Source organism: Empidonax traillii, unplaced genomic scaffold (genome assembly GCF_003031625.1).
Source record: "Empidonax traillii isolate 1590-97213 ecotype Southwest subspecies unplaced genomic scaffold, ASM303162v1 scaffold52:size1600334, whole genome shotgun sequence".
Taxonomy (NCBI): domain Eukaryota; kingdom Metazoa; phylum Chordata; class Aves; order Passeriformes; family Tyrannidae; genus Empidonax; species Empidonax traillii.
The window spans coordinates 839,125-861,681 of record NW_020955245.1 but is presented as its reverse complement, the minus strand read 5'-3'; the positions used below and the strand labels follow the sequence as shown (position 1 = coordinate 861,681).

General features: G+C 46.7%; 2 protein-coding genes across 11 annotated transcripts in view; one reads left to right on the top strand and one right to left on the bottom strand.

The window, feature by feature from the left end:
* Positions 1–3,521, top strand: part of DENND4A (DENN domain containing 4A) — a 46,181-nt gene extending 42,660 nt beyond the window's left edge. For 6 of the 10 annotated variants that reach the window (XM_027879224.1, XM_027879227.1, XM_027879226.1 and 3 more), the window contains exons 28-33: positions 200–454; positions 924–1,041; positions 1,208–1,234; positions 1,737–1,899; positions 2,814–2,878; positions 3,102–3,238. In XM_027879224.1, coding sequence (XP_027735025.1) covers positions 200–454; positions 924–1,041; positions 1,208–1,234; positions 1,737–1,899; positions 2,814–2,878; positions 3,102–3,238 — 765 coding nt within the window. Of the gene's footprint in view, positions 1–199; positions 455–923; positions 1,042–1,207; positions 1,235–1,736; positions 1,900–2,813; positions 2,879–3,101 lie in introns of all 10 variants that reach the window. The other 4 variants (XM_027879233.1, XM_027879232.1, XM_027879231.1 and 1 more) reach the window with 2 other exon arrangements.
* Positions 3,522–7,264: 3,743 nt separating this feature from the next.
* On the bottom strand, positions 7,265–22,271 carry SLC24A1 (solute carrier family 24 member 1). The gene is made up of 10 exons (XM_027879239.1): positions 21,927–22,271; positions 19,311–20,378; positions 17,585–17,647; positions 16,982–17,090; positions 12,736–12,828; positions 11,018–11,118; positions 10,059–10,262; positions 9,609–9,698; positions 8,577–8,743; positions 7,265–7,920 (listed from the first exon to the last, which is right to left on the bottom strand). The coding sequence occupies exons 2-10, from the start codon at positions 20,229–20,231 to the stop codon at positions 7,671–7,673; spliced, it is 1,998 nt and encodes a 665-aa protein (XP_027735040.1). The 5' UTR covers positions 20,232–20,378; positions 21,927–22,271; the 3' UTR covers positions 7,265–7,670.
* Between the last annotated feature and the right edge of the window lie 286 nt (positions 22,272–22,557).

Sequence of the window (22,557 nt, the reverse complement as noted above, 5' to 3'; positions counted from 1 at the left end):
CATGTGTACCGTAGATTAGAGAAATGTGAAACAGAGCAGAATTAACCCTCCTAAATTACAGGAAATTCTAGGTTGTGTTGTTGAAACCAATGTTAGCTGTAGTTATTAGATGCTGATGTGTCTCATAGGGAACAAAAGCACTTATAAGACTTTGCAAAGACAGTTACATTACAAGGTATTTTTTTCTTTTTCATTCCAGGATTCCTTGGGCCTGGAATGGCGCTTGCCTAGTCCTGATCCTATAACAGTTCCTTACCTCAGTCCTCTGGTGGTCTGGAAAGAGCTTGAAAGCTTACTTGAAAATGAAGGGGATCATGCCATAACAGTGGCAGACTTTGTAGATCATCATCCCATTGTGTTCTGGAACTTGGTCTGGTATTTCAGGCGCTTGGACTTGCCCAGCAACTTACCAGGATTAATCCTTTCTTCTGAGCATTGTAACAAGAACTCCAAGGTATGGAAACATTGGCATATGAGAAATGCTTATTTTCCCATAGAGGAAATCAGCAGGAAACCCAGGAGCTCTTAGAAATGTCCTGCAATATGCTGGGCCCAGTCCTGAATTGGTGAATTGTTTGTGAACTGAAGGAAAAATATGTGGAACTCTGGAACTTGGACTCAGCAGTACATGCTTAACTCCTACTGGTCAAACTGTGATTTGTGATCCTCAGCTCCGAAGAGGATAAGTTTCTAGTTAATTTTACTGCTGTTTGAGTAATTAAGCAGTAGAAAGAGGAGGAAGTTTAGATTTTAGGGCTGTAGGAAGATACACAAAATACTGTGTGATTGACAATCCCGTTCAGATTTAGCTTTCTCTGATTTTAATAGCAAAGCTTGTGACCATGAGGCCTGTAGATGTGAAGGAACATGTTAAATACAGAGACTTTGTAATGAAATACCTTTGTGTGCATTCTCCTGTTCAGATTCCACGGAACTGCATGTCAGAGGACAGCAAATACGTTCTTATCCAGATGCTCTGGGACAATATGAAGCTGCATCAGGATCCGAGGCAGCCTCTGTATATTTTGTGGAACGCTCAGAGTAAGTTCTGTTCTTGTGGATTTTCTTTCTTTCTTTTTTTTTTTTTTTAAAGAACAGTTTTCATTTTGAGCAACTGAACTCTGTGTGTTGAGAAGAGATGTCTTTGTGGATGGTTCACCCACGCTACAGTACTGGTTTTTTGATCATACTGCTTTTTGTCTTGCAGGTCAAAACCGCACTCTTTTGTTTGAGAGTGAGTGTTCAGTTTGGTGTTGCTCTTCTCAGCTCGTGGGACTTGTTTTGGGAGGGAGGGTGGTTCTGTGTTGGGCAGTAAACTGCTCCAACAGTTCGAGTTTTCCAGCATTTCCGTTTCAAATCATTGACCTGTGTTGCCAGTGGCTTTTTCTTCATTGGGAAGGGAGGAATAAGAGGGAATCCATTTCAGCAGTGCGGTTCATCCACTTAGCTCATTGCCTTTATTTTTAGAATTTGCTTACTAAGAATTCTGTTGCCAGTGTTGGATCATCTGCCTGAAAACAGCTCATGACCCATTGCAACTGTTGAGTTTCCTTGTGTGCTTTCTGTGTTTTATCCTGATATTCTTTTGGATTTCACGTTTCTGTTCCCTACATACCTGTCGACGTTTTCACAGCTTCTGTAGCCTCCCACCTATTTTTATTTTTTTTTTTAAAACAACTTTCTACTCCCTCCATAAAGAACATATTTATTCTTACAGCATTCCTAATGTTTTTCAGCCCAGAAGTACCCAATGGTGCAGCTGTTGCAGAAGGATGACGACTCCTTCAACCAGGAGCTCTTGAGGAGCATGGTGAAGAGCATCAAGATGAACGACGTGTACGGCCCCATGAGCCAGATACTGGAGAGGCTGAACAAGTGGCCACATATTAAAAGGCAAAGGTGAGAGTAGTACTGAGGCTGTTGTGATGTGAATTGCATTTTCTTAGTGTTGTTTTTTTAAAAAAAAAAAAGGCAGTTTTTCATCAGCGTTCTCAAATTTATCACCCAGTCTGGGAAATAATCTTTTTTTGTGATAACTTTCACAAACTGAGTTTCTCCAATTTTTTTTTTTTTTTTTAATAAAATGTTGTTGCCTTTTCCTCTCCCCTTCACAGCCACTTCTTTATCTTACCTCTGAATGAAATCAAGTAGGGAGTGTGTATGTGTGTATATTTTATTGATAAGTGTTATTTATATGTTAGTGGGGGTTTTTAAATAAAAACTCTAGGCTTGTTTCTAGGGTCTAAGGGTAGATTTGGCTTTTTATGTCTTCAGTAGAGAACAGAAGAGCTAAGAGAGATTAAGCTTCATATTTAGGAAGGTTTTTCCATTAGCAGTAAAATTATTGAAAATTATTTCCTGTGAGTTTCTGTTCCCTGGATTTACTGATTTGTACTGGGATTTAGAACAGTCTTGTCAACAGCTGCTGCATTGACAGGGTGTTTATTTGCTTGTCTACCTGCTTTTTCAAGCTAATACAGAAATGCAGAAGAGCAAATTCCTCACCTTTTGGAATTTGGTTGAGTGTCTGAAGTGCTTGTTTTCTCTCTGCATGCACTTGGTACAACTCCCAGCACATCAGTGGATGCCTGAAGGACCTCCCATGAGTGATTTCCATATTGTGGGGAATCCAGGGCATTCCCCAGAGGTCAGAAATGACAACATTTTGGAGGTGGCAACCAGGAATTAGGTTCAAAATGCCTCTTTTAAAAAATAACTTATTTTTAAGTGCTTCAATCTATTTTTAATATAGGTTGTTTTGCCTTATATCGTTGCAGTATATAAATCAACTTTTGGTTTTTTTACCATTTCAGGAGCCTTTACAGAGAAATACTGTTTCTTTCACTTGTTGCCCTGGGAAGAGATAACATTGATATAGGTGAGTTCTGTCAATTATTAAATGAGCACAGATGATGAGTGTAGTTGTTCAGCTTCCAAAAAAAAAAAAAAAAAACAACCCAGAGATTTAGACATGTGCTACTCTGTGGTAAGTGCCAAATAAAAAGGGCTTTTTTGTGTATGTGTGTGCTGATAAATGCAGCTATCAGGGCATTTGGGTGGTGTTTTTGAGCACTAGGAGTTGTTTTTTCCCCTCCCTGCAGATGCTTTTGACAGAGAGTACAAAATGGCCTACGACCGACTCACCGCCAGCCAGGTGAAGAACACCCACAACTGCGACAGACCCCCCAGCACCGGCGTGATGGAATGCAGGAAGATCTTTGGAGAGCCCTACCTTTAGATGCTCCTGCCCAAAGAGGTGATCTCTCTGCCCTGTGTACCTGTGTAAAATAACCACTTCAGTCCCAAGGAACATCTCAATCTTCAGTGTCAGAGAATGCGCCGGAGGCCTCGGGAAGTCGGGCCCGCCTGCGGTTGTGGAGATGGACAGAGAGGAAAAAGGGCCACCTGTTACCGCCCTGTCCCTTGTCCTTTCTGCAGATCCACGTGTAGAAAGGAAGGTTCTAAACAAAAATCAGTTCTTTGACGTGGGACAGCAGATTGCAGCTCCCTCAAAACAAAAAAAAAATAACGAGTAAGAGGTGGACAGAACCAATGCACTGAAACCAATGTGAGCGAAGGAAATTCTTCAGAATCTATTGTTTACATAGAATATTCATGATGTTATGAAGAGCATACAAAGTTGTATTATACATATTTTAAATTGTTTATAGTAAGTTGATATTTTTTTAATTTTTTTAAATTACTGGAGTGAATTTTAAATGGACTTGCTGCGTAAGCAATACAGTGCTTATTTTTTTTGCAGTACACTGCTATTTATAGTAACTTGTCCAGTTACTTTTTGAAGAGTGATTGGTTTTAAAGCAGAATAGAAAATGTTAACCTTCACCTAGACAGTACTTGAGATCCAGGATTTCTCTCATGCACACTTGGAAAACGTTGTTACCACAGCAATCAGCAGGAAGGTATGGTAAAATTCTGTGTAACTCTGCTTATGAACACACTGATGTCTCTGTCAAACACTTCTGTAGAAATCTCCCCTTCCTCTCGTGTTCCCTTCCCTCCCCACTCCCCAGGAAAGGGAAAGCCTGTTGAAGAGTCCTGCAGGTTGTGATGGAATCAGCCCATCTCAGCTGCTGGCATTTGCTGGTGTGACCTCATCCCAGCTGGAACACAAAGCAGATGCAGCATTGGGAGCCTGGGTGGTTGTGTTGAACACACCAACCGTGACACACCCGTAGTGCCAACCCAGAGCTCTTCCTGAAGTGCAGACAGCAAACCTGCTGCAAGGAACATACAGGGAATGGAATGTACTGGGGCACATTGTGCATAGTTAAATGTGCTTGGAATGTTTGGTCTCTGTTTCACAGGCAAAGCGACTTTTTTTTCCCCCTCTGAAGAAAAGCGCTGTGTCAGTCCTTGTGGTGGAGTCATGGCTTTGGCCTCATGTTTTAGACATTTTAAAGAAATGTTCTGTGCTCTCAGTCACATAGCAACTCCTCACCAGAAGGTAGGCTACAGGGAAAATAGCAGAAGTCTTGTGTGGAGGTGGGAAAACAGACATTGAACTGTATAAAACACCCTAAACAAATTAAATCACGCTTTAACAAATAGCTTTATTTTAAGTAATCTTAATGCATTTTACAGTTCTAATTTCTTTCAGTTGTTGCTGTTAGAATATTTCGAAATATTCAGCTGTTCCATTAGATTTTCTATGGCTGTCTGCCCACCAGCAGGTGTTCTTAACAACATCTTTAGTTTGCAAGTGTAATAAACCAGCAATATTTAGTTAGGCAGAAAGTGCTAAACTTTAAAGCTCACATTTACTTTATTAAAGGAAATAGAGTGAGCCTTAGAGGCTTTACATGAGAAGTTAATGCTGCTATGAAGCTCTGTAACCTCCTCCCAGACCTCTGTAAAGTCGTAAGAAGATGCTGCCCTGAGGAGAAAGGGTTTAAAACACGCCGAGCTGCAGGAAGGTGCTGTCGATAACTGCAAGATGCAGGAAACAACTTCCACCGGGTAATGCCTCTTCTCTAACGTGCTGCTAATTGTGTAGCTGACCTTTTTGAAAGTATCCCCTGCCCTGAGGAGTGGAGCTGGCAATGCTGCCCTTAGACCATTGTTCACATTTAATTTATTTGAAGCATTTGTGATGCTCTTTGTGCTGTCACGCGTGTACGGTGTGAAACGGAGCTCCTTTCCTCCCCCAGGTACGTGGTGAACATCCCCCCCTTGTTCTTCTGAACTGTTGTGAGATAACAGGCTCTTCCTGGCCACATTCCCCCTGAGTAGCCCTTAATGTGCGTGGCTGCTCTGCTCTGTACAGTGGGAATGCTGCATATCCACGGAGAACCCCGCAGTAGTCGCTGTGTGTGTTGAAGCTCATCCCGGTGTGTGAGGTCGCGTTCCCAGCTCCCCACAGCTCTGCTTCCCATGCCATTGACCCTCGGGGCAGCCACTGTGTGATAGGACCTTCAGGCCATGAAAGAGAGAGAGCAGGTGCTTTTTCCAGAGCTGCCGTGGGTGCTCACGGGGCCGAGCTATGACCGAGCTTCCCCCGCCGTGGCGGAAGCGCCGAGCCCGGTCCGTGCCTGGCCCGCGGCACCGCGTGTGGGTGCAGCTGACCCACCCCAGCCCCAGCTTCCTTGCAAGTGCTCCCAGCTGCTTCTGCCACGTCACTGCAGCGTGCACAGCCCTGCAGTGTTGGCAGGCAGTAGGTACTGCCCCAGGAACAGGTTTGGCCGTGCAGGCTCCCAGCAGTCCTTGGATATTCCCGCGTCCCGAGGCATTGCTGATGGTCACTGGGCCGTGCTTTTGGATCACCAGATCCACGTAGTAGCTCGTCAGGTGACATCATTGTACTTAAGGAATTGTTTTATCAGGTCTGTTGCAAGTCAGTCCACTGCAGAAATATATAAAAATAGAGTTGGAATAACAATATACTATTAAATGGGAAATTTCCCTCATTCGAGTCATAACGTTCCAAACGTGGGTCCTGAGGTGGATTAATTTGTAAGAATCATGCAATTCAGTGTTGAAACAGTTTTCAAATCTCACTGTCCTTTATTAGAAAAGCAATTTGACTATATTTTCCAATACTGCAAAGATGGATAAATAAAATATTTGAGACATATTTTCAATTTAAAATTTTGTATGAACTGAATTTTCTCCTTTTGTGTACTAAATAATGCTTATGTCCAAAACCTTAAACAAAAGTTTTACATTTGCAGTGCAATATATATTTTGCTTTACTTATGGTTCCACTGGAATAATTATGGGAGATGAAATACTGAAATGTGAATAGAAATTGTGCTGTTTCTCTGACTCTGCTGTGTCCCATTTGAGAGGGTTTGCTGTTGGTACAGTTACAGCCTGATGAATTCGACTTCCACTGGCAAATTTAAATGATTTGTACCCCAAGAAAGAGAAAATTCCTGACTGCAAAAATCTTTGTGTAACAAATGGAAGATGCAAACAGTAATAACAGAGAGGGGTATTTCTGGATATTATCTCACTGGGATTTAAAAATGGTACTTTGTTAGTCTGCAAGCAGCACTTTTTAAATGAATGGTTGTAGATTTGTAAATATGTAATGTTTAAATTTTATTTACCAAAAACCAGTATGTTGGATGTTTGCTTTGGTTTGTAGTTCCTTTAAAATATGCAAAGTCAGTGTTCACGATGTTAAGGTGTTTTTTTTTTTTCTGTTTCATCCAAAAAAAAAAAAAAAAAAGTTTTACAGTGAGTCAATAAAAAGCTTAAAATCTTTCTGGTTATTTTCATTAACATTTTATTGGCTGGATTAGAGATGTCTGCAACTCTTTAACTGCGTTGTTTGCTTCTGTGAGGTGATAACAATACCCCTCCCAGGTGTGTTGAGGGCAGTGGCATTCTCTCATCATGTCTGTGTGGAAAACAGTGCAAACAACAGGAATTAGTGCTGGATACAATAGTCTGTAAATAGCAGGGATTAGTGTCAGGATGAAAACAAACCCCCAGCAGTTCAACTTCTTGTTGCAGTGTTTGATCCCTGGCTTTAGTTTTGATCAGTGGTGACGTGTTGTAACCCCAGATCCATTTACACTGGAGGGGTAAGAGGTGAATCCTGGTGATAGCGCATTTGTGCACTTAACATAAATTTTAGGGCGTGTATTTGAAGATCAGGTGCAGATTTGGAAGGAGTTTAGTGCAGCTGGAGAGAATTCCCTGCGGAGATGCAGCGTGTGAGGCCACACGGCCCCTCCCAGCAGAGCAGTTGTGGAGAGGCCCGGCCAGATGGGGCTGCTTCTCTTCCCACTGAAGGGAAGTTCACTGGTTTCAGGCAGTTTGAGCAGTCCACTGAGTAATTTAGAGTGTGTTCCTGAAAAATTTCTATCATGGGAAAACGTTCTGTGCTGGAAATGAACTCCATTGACTGGAGGGGATCAGCTCTACTGAAACCTCGATGCACCCACATCACACCAGCCTTGGCCACAGGGGCATCAAGGTGTTATTTGGTATTGTATCTGTTCTGACCCTAAAGAAAAACAGCAGAGGCTGACATACCACTTGAGATTTATTTATTTTTTTGAATGTTAAAGATATTTTATTCTCAGTAAGTTTGTTACAGTTCTGCTTCCTTTTTTTTTTTTTCCAGTGGAACATTTGCAACCTTAAACCCCTTGTGATGTTGCTGTATCCTCACACACACATCTTGAGGTGGCCACACGTCATACAGATACTGGGCAGGATATTATCTTGTCCTCTAACATCACACTGATGATCAGAAACACAAAGTAAAGAGCAAACATGGTGAGCCCCAGTATTTTGTTCATTTTCCATTTACAGACAGCGATGGAGATAATCACAAACAGGAGCATGAGGAAAAGGAGAACAATTGCACAAAACAAACCATTGCTGCTCACTGCCACGGGGCTGAGGCCATTGAAGACAGAAAAAAGGAACCAGGGAACTGGCAAGCTGCAAGTAAAGGAGAAAAGTAATTGAAATAAATGTTTTAGGGCACTTCATTTTCTGCATCATAACTAAGCAATTTTTCCAAAGTCTTACAGGAGGGGGGGGGGAAAAAAAAAAAGGCATGATTGCCTTCAATGTAGCTCAGCATAAATCTAAACTAGATGTTGTTTGTATCAAAATTGCATTTAGATAATGCTTCCACTATCGCAGTGCAGTCCAAGAGGCTGAAAGGAACTGTAAATTAAATGTCTTGGGCTGTAATAAAGAAATGTCCTGATGCTTTATGATGGAAGATACAGGCACTGATCCTGCCCTTGCTTGCACAGGAGCTGGATGTCTTTGAGTGACCAGATCTTGTTCCTGCCTGTAGATCTTTGATGTTTGCCGAAGATTTTTTGAATTTTTTGTCTTGAAAAATGGTGATTTTCTGTTGATTCAGAATTAGGTGAAGATTGTGGGCTGAGCTATAACACTTTGTCTTTCCTGGCTGGGTTTGGGTGTTGTTTAATTTGGGTTTGGGTTTTTTTTCTAAAGGGACTGGTTGCCCAGCTGCCCTTCATTTAAAACCAGCTAAAATGAAATTAATAGATAACGTTTGGAATAAAACCAGCTTTGCATTTCAGAAGAAATGCATGTTTTAGCGCTGAACTGGTACTCACCCAACAGTGATGTCAAAGATGTTGCTGCCCACAGAGCTGGACACAGCCATGTCCCCCAGGCCTTTCCGTGCCACGATGACGCTGGTGATGAGGTCAGGGATGGATGTTCCTGCTGCCAGGATGGTCAACCCCATAATCTCCTCTGATATCCCAATTGTTTCCCCAACCTGGCCAACACAGATTGGGGAGAGCTCTAACATCGGAACAGGGAATACAATTGCTCTGTGCAGTGTTGGGGTTTGTGCCATGCTGGAGTTAAAATGCTCTGAACCCCCTAAACATGGGAGCATTTTGCTGCTTCATAGGCTTAAAAAGTTAAATTTCACAGTGTCTGCTGATCCTGGATTTGCATCTGATCACAGTGATGCCACCACTGAGCAAGGTCAAGTCAGCTGCAGCACAACCCCTGTCCTCAGTCCACCTCTGCTGGATGTTACCCACTTTTTCCCTCTCCAAATTTACCATCAGCTAGGCAAGATCTGAGGGCTTTTGGAAATGACAGTGCTTGGATTTATGGCATGATCAGCTACATTGTGCATGTGCAATATATCACTAAATAGAGAATGTGGGGGTGAATCTACAAGATGAACAAATTATTTCCCAGAATCCCAGGTGATCATCAGGGCAGGGGGAATTGAGATCATTTAGCAGCTTCCAGAATCAGACCCTTTATTTTCCTAGAATTTTAATTAGGTAATGGATAATTATGTTCTGCACAGAAGCATTCATCAATGAAAAGTCAGAATTAAGATAAATCTTGACTGTACTTTTCATTGCACTTGCCTTTCACTGATGCACAAACTCCCTTGGAAGCTCTTGGGGAAGAATGAATCTTTGTCAAATCAAAAAAAAAAAAAAAAAAAGAAAGGAAACAGAAAATTCCCTTTTGGCTTCTAACAAAACAAAGTTTCTACTGTTGTGATGGATTAGTGCAGCTGTAATTCATCAGATAAAATGCCAAGTGACACTGTTCCCTCCCTCCATCTACTTGTTCTGAAGTGGTGATTTGCAGGGAGAACACAAACCCCTCACCTGGTGAGCCCACCACACCATGAGGTAAGAGAACACAGCAATCCAGAGGATGGATCCAAAAAACGTGATGACAAAGAATTTTTTGGAGTCCTGTCAAAATCAAGTTTGAAAAGAGAAAAAAAAAAGACAAGTTTCAGGAAAGTTAATAATTCCCAGTGAAAACCATTCACCTGAAACACTTCACTGCAGCTGACTGGCTTTAACTTGGACCCTGCTTTCTATCTGTATTTCTGTTTTTCAGCTCGATTAGATGGCCTGCAGTTGCTACAATTTGTGGTTTATTAAATTAAGTCTGTATACAACGTTCCCCTGCAGCTGGGGCTCCTGTCCCACCCCCTGCAGCAGCAACAGCACTTCCAGACATGGAAAAATGGAGCTGGGGACTCCTGCCCTGAGGAAATCTATAGCTCAGTTAATGACTCCAGTAGCAGAAAGGAGACAGATTCTTACAGGGTTCCTGACGTCAGGCAGAGTGCTCCAGAGAGGAAAGACAATGGGAAAGAGGAAAAGGTAAATGGCTTGTTTCTTCCTCGTTTCTGGCCATTCCAGAGATAAGGGCTCATCGTTTTCATCATCATCATCTGTGCTGTCCTCATCACTGTCTTCCTCACTCTCAGAGCTGCTGTCTTCTGAGCTGTCACTGCTCGATGGGGGCTGTAGATCAGGATAAAAATCCAAAAGCCAGTATGTTTTCACACTCCCAAGGAGCTACATTTATTCACCCTGGCCTTGCCTGGGCAGAGCTCACACTTGGAACAGGGCTGGGGGCACCCCCAGCCCCATCTCCCTGCTGTGGGAGGGGATCCAGGCACCCCCAGCCCCATCTCCCTGCTGTGGGAGGGGATCCAGGCACCCCCAGCCCCATCTCCCTGCTGTGGGAGGGGATCCAGGCACCCCCAGCCCCATCTCCCTGCTGTGGGAAGGGATCCATGCTTATCCTACCCCCCAGAATCTGTTTATTGTCAACTAAATAGCATCTCTTAACAAGAACCACCTTTTAGATGGGGCTTTGGCACAAATTAAACTGTCCTTTAAAACCCTTTCCTCGTCAGAACAGCCAAATTACATCAGCTGGAAGGAGGGAGTGGGAGAGCAAAGCAGAACTGGGGAGCACAGGGCAGGCTCATCCTGGGATCTTCCTTTGCCCTCGAGTACCCCCTGGCCTCAGAGGGGTGGAAAATACTATGCAGGACCAGTTGGTGTCATATTTTGGACCTGGTTTGTGTTTGGAAGCCAAAATGTTTCAGCCAGCGTATTAGTAAATCACTGCACACAGAGTGACACTATTTATAGTTGCCAGTGACATGGGTTGGATCCTGTCCCAAAAGCTCTGGAGAGGGAAGAAGGGAGGTATGTGTGAAGGTCAGCCTGGAGGGAGCACTTACTGCCTGTGACCCTCATTTCAATACCTGTCCACCCTGTGGTGCATCTGCCTTCTGTGTGGCTTTGCTGGGCTCAGAATCACGGGCAGGAGTCACCTGGATGCTGCTTGGGGCCTTCTTTTCCTCTTCTGCAAAAAGCAAGAAGGTGGTTTAGTTGTCTCAGCATGGGGGGGATCACCTTCCCCATGGTCAGCAGGGAGGTCTGAGCTCCCTCCCAGAAATGTGGGACATTGCAGGTTAAATAACCCTGTCAGACTGCTTAGGATTGCTGTGGTTGTGGTTAGGAAATCTGGGCAGAATCTGACCCTCCTGGGCTAGAATGAGACCTTAAAGTTCCTTTTCTCCAGAACTGCTATAAGAGACGTGTGTATCAACAGGGAAATGCTAATTGCTCACCTACAGCTGATGAGTATTTCTTGGTTGCTTTCTGGATTCTGAAGATCTTACTAAAACCATCCTTAAAAGCCAGAAAGGATGTAAAGCCTTGCTTCTTTTTTCTTTTTTTTTTTTTTATCTGTTTTGTGGGTTTTTTTCCAGTGAAGCATGGCATCCTCCAGGGAGCTGCTGTTCTTCAAGGCTTCTGAGAAATGACTGGGACGTGCTGCCAGCCTTTAAATCCCTGATCATTTGGTGGGGGTTCAAAAGCAAATGGGAAAGTGCTGACACACACAAGGAAACAACTGCAGTGTTCTCTGTGCTGCTCCTGTGTAGCCAAGAGGAACATGGAAACCTTGGTGTGTAACAGTGTGGAAAGGATAACACAGAGCACGGGTGAAGTCAGTGTGGTGTTGGTAACACACACCAGCAGTTGGATTTTTGACAGCACTTTTCTTCAGTTTGGGCTCATTCAGGTGAGGTCCCGTGTTGTGGGGTGCTGAGGTGCCTGTTGTGTGGGGCTGGGACCTTCCACACAAAACTTTCTTGTATTTCAAGTTCTCCAGCCTCACTGACAGCACAAACCCGTGTCGTAGCACAGCCCAGCTCAGAAGGGCTGTGTGTCAGCAGTGAGAGAAAACCCAAAAACTATTGAACTGCCAGAGGGCAGGGTCAGATGGGATAATAGGAAGGAATTCTTCCCTGTGAGGGTGGGCAGGCCCTGGCACAGGTTGCCCAGAGAAGCTGTGGCTGCCCCATCTCTGGAAGTGTCCAAGGCCAGGTTGGACAGGGTTTGGAGCAGCCTGGGCTAGTGGAAGGTGTCCCTGCCCATGGCAGGGGGTGGAGCTGGATGAGCCTTAAGGTCCCTTCCAACCCAAATGATTCTGTGATTCTATTCAAGGGAAGAATGCACAGACCCTTAGAACTGATATAAAAACAGTCAGTGCAGCTTCTTCCCTCTGGAGGAGCCTTCTGTGCTCTTCTACAAGTGTGGCAAATTTCCAGGCTCAAGTGAAGGTCCTTTGTTTTAACAAACTCCTCAGACCAGCAGCACCCAAGTGCTGCCTGTAATGGCCTGATTTCCCTCCTCCACCATTCCACGGCCACTTCCACTCCATCCCTGTAGCCCTCCCTGCTGGTCTCCGTCTCTCTGAGGGCTCCTGGGGGGTGGCTGTTCCTGCCCACACCCTCCCACTGATTTCTGCTGCCCACTTACAGCAACCCCCCGTGAGCAGCAATAACACAGAGCTTGTGCCAGCCCCTGGTGTCCCTGTGCCAGCCCCTGGTGTCCCTGTGCCAGCCCCGAGGTGCTGTGTGCTGGGGAGGCAGGGCTGGCACTGCAGGACCAGGCCAGCAGCTCTTGCACTCACCTTCTGGCTGTGGGCCTTGTCCATCCAGGGTGTCTGCCTTGGCTTTGCTCTTGGCCATGTTGCTCAGGATGTCAACCCTGTCTTTAAACTTTGCTGTGGATGAGGAGGACACGTCCATCAGCAGCTGCCAGTGGTGCAGAGCCCCCTCTACCTCCCCCCTACACACCCAGGCTCTTGCCCCTTTCCTCTCCCCTGGGCTGCAGCCAGCACTGACCTGGGAATTGTTGTGGCTGTGCCCCCAGGTTGTGGCTGCTGCTGTTGAGCACGGCTGGTACATTGAAATGTTAGTGCTGTAGCAATTACACCAGCCATTTGAGGGGTAACAATATCAGCATATTTTAAAGAGAACCGAGAAGGAAGAGACATCCTTTCCAGGTCAGTAGTACAGAGGGGATCTGTACATGATTGGAAGCAAATGCAGAAAGAAGAGAGGAGGTTTGGTGCAGTATCATCTTGTTCCCAAGGGACTATTGATTTTTTTTTTTTTCAGGCTAGATTATGTGCAAACTAAAACTGACACCTTCCTCCTGCCATGTGGCTGTTGGAGAGGCTTTAGGGTGCTGCTTGCAGCCTGGGGACCTGATGGTGAGGGAAAATATAAACCTTTTATGTTCCAGTTCCCAGGAAAGGATTGATTTCTCCAAGTATGCACAAGTGTCTGCACTGCTGGAGTTGATCTAAATTCCTGGAGTCCAGGCTGCCTGGAGATGATCTTCACCAGTGCAGGTCCAGTGCTGTGTTTCTGGGACTGCTGTGAAGCCTGTTCTGCTCTGCTCAGTGAGCTGCTTTATTGCTGGTTTACAGTGAACTGGTAATCTGTGTGTGTGTCTCCATAACTCAGTGCTGTGCTCAGATCTCTCAGTGCTGACTCTCACTGAAACTGGGCAAGACACAGGCTCAAAGAAAAGCCCCATTTTCTCTACTCTATGCCCACCCCACAACTAAGCTGAGGGTTGCAGGGTTTGCACATGGACAGGAGCCACAAGGAACTGGCCATGCTGTGCTTGGCTGGTGTGCAGGGCTGTAAATTCATTTCCTCTGGAGGTTTTATCACACTGATTTAATCCACTGTGCTGTTGACTACGCAACCAGAACACACTGTTGTCATCTCCCTCAAGGGCAGGGCCCTGCCACTTTGTTCATCACTGTGATACTGATATCATAAAAATAGCAGCTCTGAGGCCATGAGCCTTGTGGGCAGATCAGATTCAGAGCTGAACCTCACAGAAGTCAGTAAATTCTGGTGTATGTCCAATAACTGGTCCAGCTCAGACATTAAGACCCCAGGGGACAAGCCCTGTTCTGGGGGAGATTCCTCTTACTGTCTGACAAACATTTTTCACCAACTGGAATTTCCACTGAGCCCTGGAATGAGCACTGGACTGAGATGAAATGATGAGAAAATCCCAGAATGGTTTGGGTTGGAAGGGAACTTAAAATCACCTTGTTCCAACCCCCTGCCATGGGCAGGGACACCTTCCACCAGCCCAGGCTGCTCCAAGCTTGTCCAACCTGGCCTTGGACACTCCCAGGGATGGGGCTGCCACAGCTTCTCTGGGCAACCTGTGCCAGGGCCTGCCCACCCTCACAGGGAAGAATTCCTTCCTTATATCTAATCAAAATGATGATTTTTTTTCTCCTTTAAAAGGTTGGCTGGGACTCAAGAGCCCGACTCTTCTGTGCTCCTTGTCAATCCTGAAGCTCACCAGAGGGGATGGGAAGCATTTTTCTTCCTTGCCCCTGAGCTGATTCACGAGCACATCCCTGGGTGCAGGGCAGCACAGAGGTGACCCATTGCTCCCAGTCCCCTCCAAGCTCTGGGCAATGCTTCTTTCTGCTCAGCTTTTCCCTGAAGCTGCTGCAAAAGCTCCTGTCAGCAAGGTCAGGCTCAGCCTGAGGGAGATTATATAAATTCAAGCTCCTGGCTCCCTGCCCTGGCTGGGAGTGGAGCCCTCAGCATCCCTCTGTCAGCACAAACAGATTAGGGCCAGGCCCCTCTCCATCCTTCAGGAGATCAGTGTGGTTTGGAAGGGGGTTAATTCCTGTGACACACAGTTCCTGTGTGCACTGAGACTGGCTCTAAGCTGGGCAGATCTGCAGGTCAGCAGGGGCAGGGAGGATGTCCCTGAGCTCAGCCCTTTCTGTGCTGGCTTAGTTGGGCAGGGCAGGGTCCCTCAGTGCCCTGGGGCATTCACTGCTGCCAGCTCTGCCCCCAGCTCTGAGAGCCCTCTCTGTGTCCAGGGACCCTGAGATGCTCCCCAGGAAGATTCCTGGATTGACAGCACCCAGGCTGGACTTCAGGTGGCAGCTGAGCTTTTACCCTGAGTTTGGCTCTTGGGTTTAATTCACTCTTTGGCTTTCGCAACACGATCAGCAGGAAGGGTTTTTATTTTACAATTTAGCATGAACCTGAGGGATTTGGAGATTCTGCTCTCTAAAAGTAGAAATAAAAAAACCAAACCCATGATTCCTTTTGCTCCTTTGTATCTTGATTCCATTGCAAGTGATGGAATGCTGACAAAAGGAGAAACTGCTGCCTTCAGCTTCCTCACTTGGCTCTGGCCTGCAACCCTGCCTGCTGCTCTGGGCTGGTCTAACATCCAAAATCATTAGCTTGTTAACTGGGGCATACTGAGGACAGGCAGCTCTGCTGCTGCAGCCTTTTTCTGCCTTCAAAAACAAAAGTTGGCTTCTGCCTTCTTCCCTGTATGACTGGACTTCAAAGGGTAACCTTATGGTAAGACTGGAGGTTCAGCAATGAGAGGGTTCCTGAGCATTTCCAAAATCCTTCTTCTTTTCTTTTCTTTCCCTCACAGTTCCCTCTGGTGTCTCAGGGGGAAATCCTGAAAAGATCTCATGCTCTGCTTCTGCACACTCTCAGAGAAAGTGGGGGAAAGACCAAAGTAGCTAGAAATTCCTCATTAAAAAAAATAACCTTCAGGAGAGAGTTGTAGCCCATCCTTTATATCAGACTGACGTACACGTGCTCACACTCCCATCTAGTGGCTGCTGCACTCACAGGAACTCACACCCTGCCTGGCTGCTGGGGCAGGTTGAGGTTGGATATCGGGAAAAACTTCTCTGTGGGAAGGGTTGTCCTGGTGCTGCTGATGACACCTCTTGGGGGCAGAGGAGGCAAGGGCAGTAGGGCAAACTGTGATGGGGTTTTAGGCTGCCTAACAAGTTTGGGTGCTTTCCCCAGACTCTGTCAAAGCAGACACTTCTCTGCCTCGCTGTCCTCATCCAACCTCCTTTGTTCCCTTGATCAGTCTGTGCAGCTGGGAATTTGATCTGGAGAGTCCTTTTTGTAACCTCTGTGAGAGAGGTGTTGATCTGCTTAGCTTCCATCTCTCTTTGAATGGACAGCAGGTAATCTCTTTAGAACAAGTAGGGCAGTGGAGGGGTGGGGCATGAGCTGAGCCAGGGAAGAAAATCCAAAAAATGTCTTTTTTTTTTTTTTTTAATGTGCTTTACTATTTCTTGGAAAATGAATCTCCACAGTGGGGTTGGATTAAAGTTTAATACAAAGCAGCACTTTAAAAGGCTGGGTACAAAGACCCTGGCTGTGTCTGGAGATGAGGCTTCTGTGCACCCTGGGCAGTTTAAACGAGTCTTGGACCTGAGCTGATGTTTCCCTGGCCCCGGGGAGCTGCCCATTGCCTGCACTGTGCTGTGGGCACACTTTGCCATGGCAGTGATGGTACCACAGCAGTGCAGGGGGGCTTTTAGAGGTGCTCAGTGTCGGTTTGAACCACACAGAATTGGCCAAACCATCACAATTGGAGCTCACTTTGTGATTTAAATCTCAGATGGGGTGTTAACCGCTGTCAAAATGATAATTCTTCAAGGGTTTTAAGCTCTTTTTGTGCTGTCGTTTCAGGGCCAGGGTGAGGTTTGAGTTAAGAAGAGGAAGGAAGATGCGAGTCATGTTTGCTGCCCCTGCAAAGAGAGCACAGATGGGGGGCAGCAGTGACTGCCACCACTTTCAGGCACCCCAGCAGCAGCTGCCCCCACAGCAGTGACCAGCAGATATGGCAGAACCAAAGCATGAGGTGTTTGTCCTTCCTGCACCGGATCAGAAGGGACACAGAGCTCCCGACACCACCCGTGACACGCGGAGCTGCATTCCAGGGGTGAGTTACTGCCCCCAGAACAGACACACACACACACACCTGTGCTCCCAGCTAAACCACTCTGCACCCAGGGCAGCAAACCCAAGTCCCTCCAGCATGGAGCATCCACTCACCTTCTGCCAGGGGGTCCAGGGTGTGGATCATGAGCTGGAAGATGGTGCCACGCATCTGGGAGTTGTGCAGGGAGGCCGAGCTGCTGCCCCGCTGCAGGGCTGGCCCAGGCTGTGGGAAGGCACAACCCCAGTCAGTCCCAGCTCCCTCCTCCACTGGCCATCAGTGGGGCAGACAAAGGGGCAGCAATGGAACCAGCAGGGGAGGAATGAGCTGTGCAGTGTGTGCTGTGGGGGAGGACTGACCCTGCCAGCCTCAGCTCCGGGAGCCCAGGAGGAAAATTAGCCACAAAAAAAAAAAAAACAGGTAAGGAAAGTCACTCTCTGAATTTCTGTGTGCCCGTTCAAAGCAGAGAATGAATAGCACTCTGCTGGTCAAATCCACTGGGGAAGCCTGAGCTGTCTCTTAGTTCTTATAAAACCTCCTTTGAGGACAGGACTGAGCCAGGTGTCCCCTCAACAAGGTGTGGGCATTGTGCCTGATACCAGACAGGCTTTGTGCAGGTTTCCTGCCACAGAGTTTGACACCGTTATTCATGACCTGACCTGGGGAGGGGTTCAAAAAATGCAGTGACTGCAGATCCCTGTGAAGTTGCTTAGACCTACCTGCAGCTTCCTCACATCTGGTGGCTTCTTTGTTCCATCATCTGCCGCTGCCCCAGTGCTTTTCTGCAAGCAACAAAGAATGAAAATGACTGATCCCCTCTGCTGCTTCACCTGCCTTTTTAGGATCTAATGATCCCTCGGGCTGCTCTCTGAGAGGAGGGGGGACAGCTGACACAAATGACTGTGCAGGGATGCTACTGAAAGAGCCAAAGCCTTGTGCCTCCTTAAAACCGTGTGGCTTCCAAGAGAAACAGGATTCTCCCTCCTGCTCCTCATGAGGATGCAGGTACCTGGGGGCAGACTCCAAACTGAGTCCTGTAGATACAGACCCAGCCTTCATCCCCAAACATCTGTATCCTTACTCAATTTCCAGCAAAGTGCAAAGGGGTATATTTTTTTTCACAGCGATTAGCATCACTTTCCATCATTTACAATTTCTGTAATTTGTTTCTCCCGAGGGATAGGACCAGCAGCTCTGTCACGCTGCTGTGCATTAGTGAGAGCTCTCTGTCAGCTCCAAGCTGGTTGGATTAGATTTGTGGTGATTGATGTCCACAGTGATGGGTGTCACTGCAGGGCCTTGGACATGTACCCCACTGGAATGTAGCTCAGGAGCTGCCAGGACTCCCAGCCATGGGCACTGGGTGAACACCAGAGCAGGGGGAGGAAAGAGAAGGTTTCTCGATTCGCCACCACTTCAACCACCCTCACCCCATTTCCTCCCCTCCCTTAAATGATGGGGAGTGCCAGGACCAGAAGGCAGAGCATGTGTGAGTGCCAGGGACACACAGCTGAGCAGCAAAGCCTGCAGTGCCAGAGGAGAGTTTGAAATCGGGGGTCTCTGCTCGACAGCTGCAGTAGCACAGGCCAGGTGGACAAAGGGACTGTGGGAGAGCTGAGCAGGGACAGAGGAGGAAGGAATGGGCTGGCACGCTCAGAAAGGCAAAGCTCAAGTGCTCTGGAGACCCTTCCTGACCAGAACTGTGAGTCTGAAAGGGTGGTTGGCTCTGGGGACACCTTCAGGTACTCTGGGTGTGAGAAGTCAGCTTCTCCTTCAAAAGACACCGAGGGAAGGTCTCAAATCTGGAGTTACAGCCACAAACCTCCCGAGCACAGAATCCCCCTGAGCACACCCCGCTGGGCTCAGGGCATGGAGCTGGGTTTGGGCACTGGGATCTGGTTGTCAAATGCTGACCAGGAGAGCAGGCAGTGGTTGCTAAAGCTGCCAGATCCCTTCCTGTGCTGCAGATCAGGTAACGAGCGATACCACCAGCGTCCCACAAACACACCCGGCTTCAGGGAGGGAAAAGAGAATTTCCTCCAACACCTCTCAGCTGCAAGAGGCTGGGACAGAAGCCTTTCCCCCCTGTTTAACACAGAGTTGTCCAGTCTTGTCCCCAGACTAAGGATGTGTTGCTGCAAGTGTTCTTTTTGAAACTCCTTTACAGCAACCAAGCGAGCAAAATCCCACACGTGTCTTTGAAAGCAGCTGAGCAACCACAACTCAAACCTTTAGTAATTGCAGTGCAGTGAAGTTCTCTAATTTCTTAGAATCTCTCTCCAGTCTGCATTTCCCTCATTTTATAACCATAATAATTGACCAGTACCTGTGTTCTGGGGTTTGAATGTGTGCTTTCTGAAGGAGGTGTGATTTTTTTTTTTTTTTTATGGTTTACACCAGAACCAATTATTTCCAACTTGCCCTTTGAGCTCTAAGGACACCAACCTTTCTCACATGCTCTGCTGATGCTGCCTGCACAGCACTGAGCTTCTTGTTCAGCTCCTGCTTCACCCATTGCTCCAGGAAGACGTTCTGTTTCATGGTGAATACGTATGTGGCATAGGCAGTCAGTAAAAGGAGGCTTTCCCACCAATCAATGACACTGTCTAGGAAAAACAGGATGAGCATCAGTAAGTCTACAATGTAGAATGAGATGTCTCTAAATAAGGGCCACCATGTCAGGTGGAGTATCTCCCTGGAGAAGAGGGCACAGGTGCCAATGACAAAGAGGATATTAAACACCGCTGAGCCCACAATGGTACCGATGCCGACATTGCTGTGGGAGATGAAGACACCTATGAGGGAGGTGAAGAGTTCTGGTGCTGATCCACCTGCTGCCATGAAGGTGGCTCCAGCCACATCTTCAGAGATCTGCAGCTTCTCTGTGATCACTCCCAGGGCGGGGACAAAATACTCATCACACACTATGGCCAGGGCCACAAACACATACATCATGCCAAAGATGTGAAGGACAACCCACCCTTGCCTGCGTTCTTCCACGCTGAACAGGTCCTGGGGGTATTCTCCTTTGGACTCGTGGGGTGGTTTTTTGTCCGGGTGGCTTTCACTGGTGTTTTCTGGCTGGGGGGTTGTATCCACCGGGGTGGTGACGGGCACGGCTGGCTCGGCATCCACATATATACAGTGCCTTATTTTGGGTGCCGTGGCGTTGCCTCTCCCAGCAGTCTTGTTGCTGGGGGGGTCCCTGGAGGTCACTGTGACAGGGTCCGTGGGCTGGGGGGCTGTGTGTGATGCTGGAAGGGCAGAGGGGCTGAACTGGAGCTGGTAGAGAGAGAGGATCAACACCGTGGCAAGGAAGAAAAGGATTCGGTTCCTTCGCAGCCGCCGCCTCCGTGGCAAATGCATTTCCCGAAGGTTCAGGATCCAGAGCCGTGTCCAGCAGCCTCTGGAGAGACTTCTCTTGGTCAGCAGTTCGAATTTACAGCCACCATTGGAGCTTCCAGCTGATCTTGAGCATCAGGAGTGGAACCGCACAGCACAAGATGCAGAATCCTGCCAAAGAGAATCTGGTGTGAAACATAAAGTACTGCAACTTGCCACCACTCGGGCAGCAACACTTCCCTTTTTTATTTTTCAGTAAGAAGAAATGGACTTAAATGAGTAAAGACAGATCTAGCTCCAGGGTTTAGTCTATTTTTTCTATATATGACTGTAGGTTGTGCTGATTAATAATCAAAGGTTGGGCTTAATAGAGAGGAGTTGGCTGAGACAGTCCAATCCAAGCTGAATTCTGATTCCACCAAATGCCCACATCCAGAAGCTGTTAATGATTCTGGTTTCACTGGAGTGCAGTTGTTATTCTGTACTATTAACAACTGGGTCAGAGTTCTGCAGGAGGAGAGAATGCAGCTTCTGCCAAGGAACCGACTTTAAACTGCTAGAAATGATGCTCTGAAGGCAAAACCAATCCTTGGCAAACCCTTCTCCTAAACCAGTTATTCACCAAAATACCCTCAGCAGGAGGATAGGAACTTTCCAGCCTTTCAGTCCCCAGGAGAGCAGCCAAGCAAGGGTGATTTTTTTCCCTCAGTGTGAGGAAAACGTGGTTCTGTGGTTTCACTAAAACTGGGGGTGCTGAGCAGCCCTTTGTTTCTATGACTACATCTTTCCAAAGCCTTTCTGTAGAATCCAGAACTGGCAAAGTGGAATTGCAATCATACCTTTTATTAGGGGGTAATTAGCATCTCTTGCATAATTGTTTGAGCAGCATGTAGGAAGAGAGAGTAATTGTAGATGCCAGAGAGACAGATCCTGCAGCTGTGACAGCCTGGATGGAGACAGGGATTTGGGGCTGGACAGCATCTACCCTTCAGCACCTCTGGAATGTTCTATATTCCAGTGTTTTACCTCAGAACATCATTCTCCATGGATTATTTTTTCCCCCCAGAGGGGGAATGTTACATTGTTCTTTAACTGGATATGAATCATAGTTTTCTAAACCACTCTCAGATAAGCTCTTAGTGCAAGTTATCACACACTCACCCTCTTGCATAACACCCAGGGAATTAATCAGCCTGAATTTCTTGCAAGACAGGCATTATTATCTTCATTTAAATAGCTGGGAGGATCACTAAGGCAACACTAATAGAGGGTCATGGGAGTACCTAGATAAACAGATGATATAAGCTTTGCTTTTCATATGTAAAAGGAACATAAACATGCATGTGGCAGAACTGCATAATAGGTATAACAAATTGGACATTATTATAAAATAACTCTCCCTAACAGAGACAGGAGAGCTCAGAAAATGGCCCAGGGAGGACACAGATGTGTGCACATACTCCTACTTAAACACTGGCTTTAGTTCTCTTCTCCAAACTGAGCTGCTTAAAGGACCTTTGTGAGCAGAAAGATACCCAAAGTTAGGATCAGTTCTGAGAGCTCTCCAGCCTTTCACAATTCCTGACCACCAGCCCCTCTTGTTCCTCTAGTCCTGTTAAGTTTAGCAGCTCTCTTGCAGTTAACTCCTGCTAAACTCCTTTTCTCAGCTCCTGTCTCAGTCAGGCAAGATCCAAACCAATCAAATAAACCCCCACATACCTTCCAGAGATGTGTCCAGGAGGAACAGCAGTTCCAAGGGCTGGGGGGAATGCTGGAAGCTCCTTTGGTACTTCCCAGCCCGGTGGGAGATGCTGTTGCAGAGGGAGGTGGATGAAAATGATCCCATTTTCAGGAGGTCTCCTCTGCCAGCGGAGCAGAGGAGGGTCAGTGAGAAGGACACGTTAGTGGGGGGACAGCCAATCCCATTTAATACCCACAGGCCCTAAGAGGATTCAAGAGTATTGTATAGATTTGGGTCTATCTCTGAAGCCAAAACCTTTGTCTGCTGCCACAGGTTGTTCCCAGTGCGAGGGCAGGTGATTATCTGCATTACAAACCACGGGATTGGAGCTCCAGCCATGGACATGGATCACCCTCATGGCATGGACATGGATCACCCTCACGGCAGCTCCCAGGGGTCAAACACCCTTAGACAAGGCCCTGGAGCTCCATTTTGAGGCATCTCCCACATCTGACAGGTCAGCCAAGCACCTTTGCCGCAATGTGCGTCTACTTTGCAATGCCAGAGGGAGCTTTGAAACTCTTTTTTATTTTATTTATTTATATTTTTTTTTTTTGGGTCTGGAAAAATCACTCAGCTCCCACAGCAGGAGCGCTGAGGCAGAGGGAG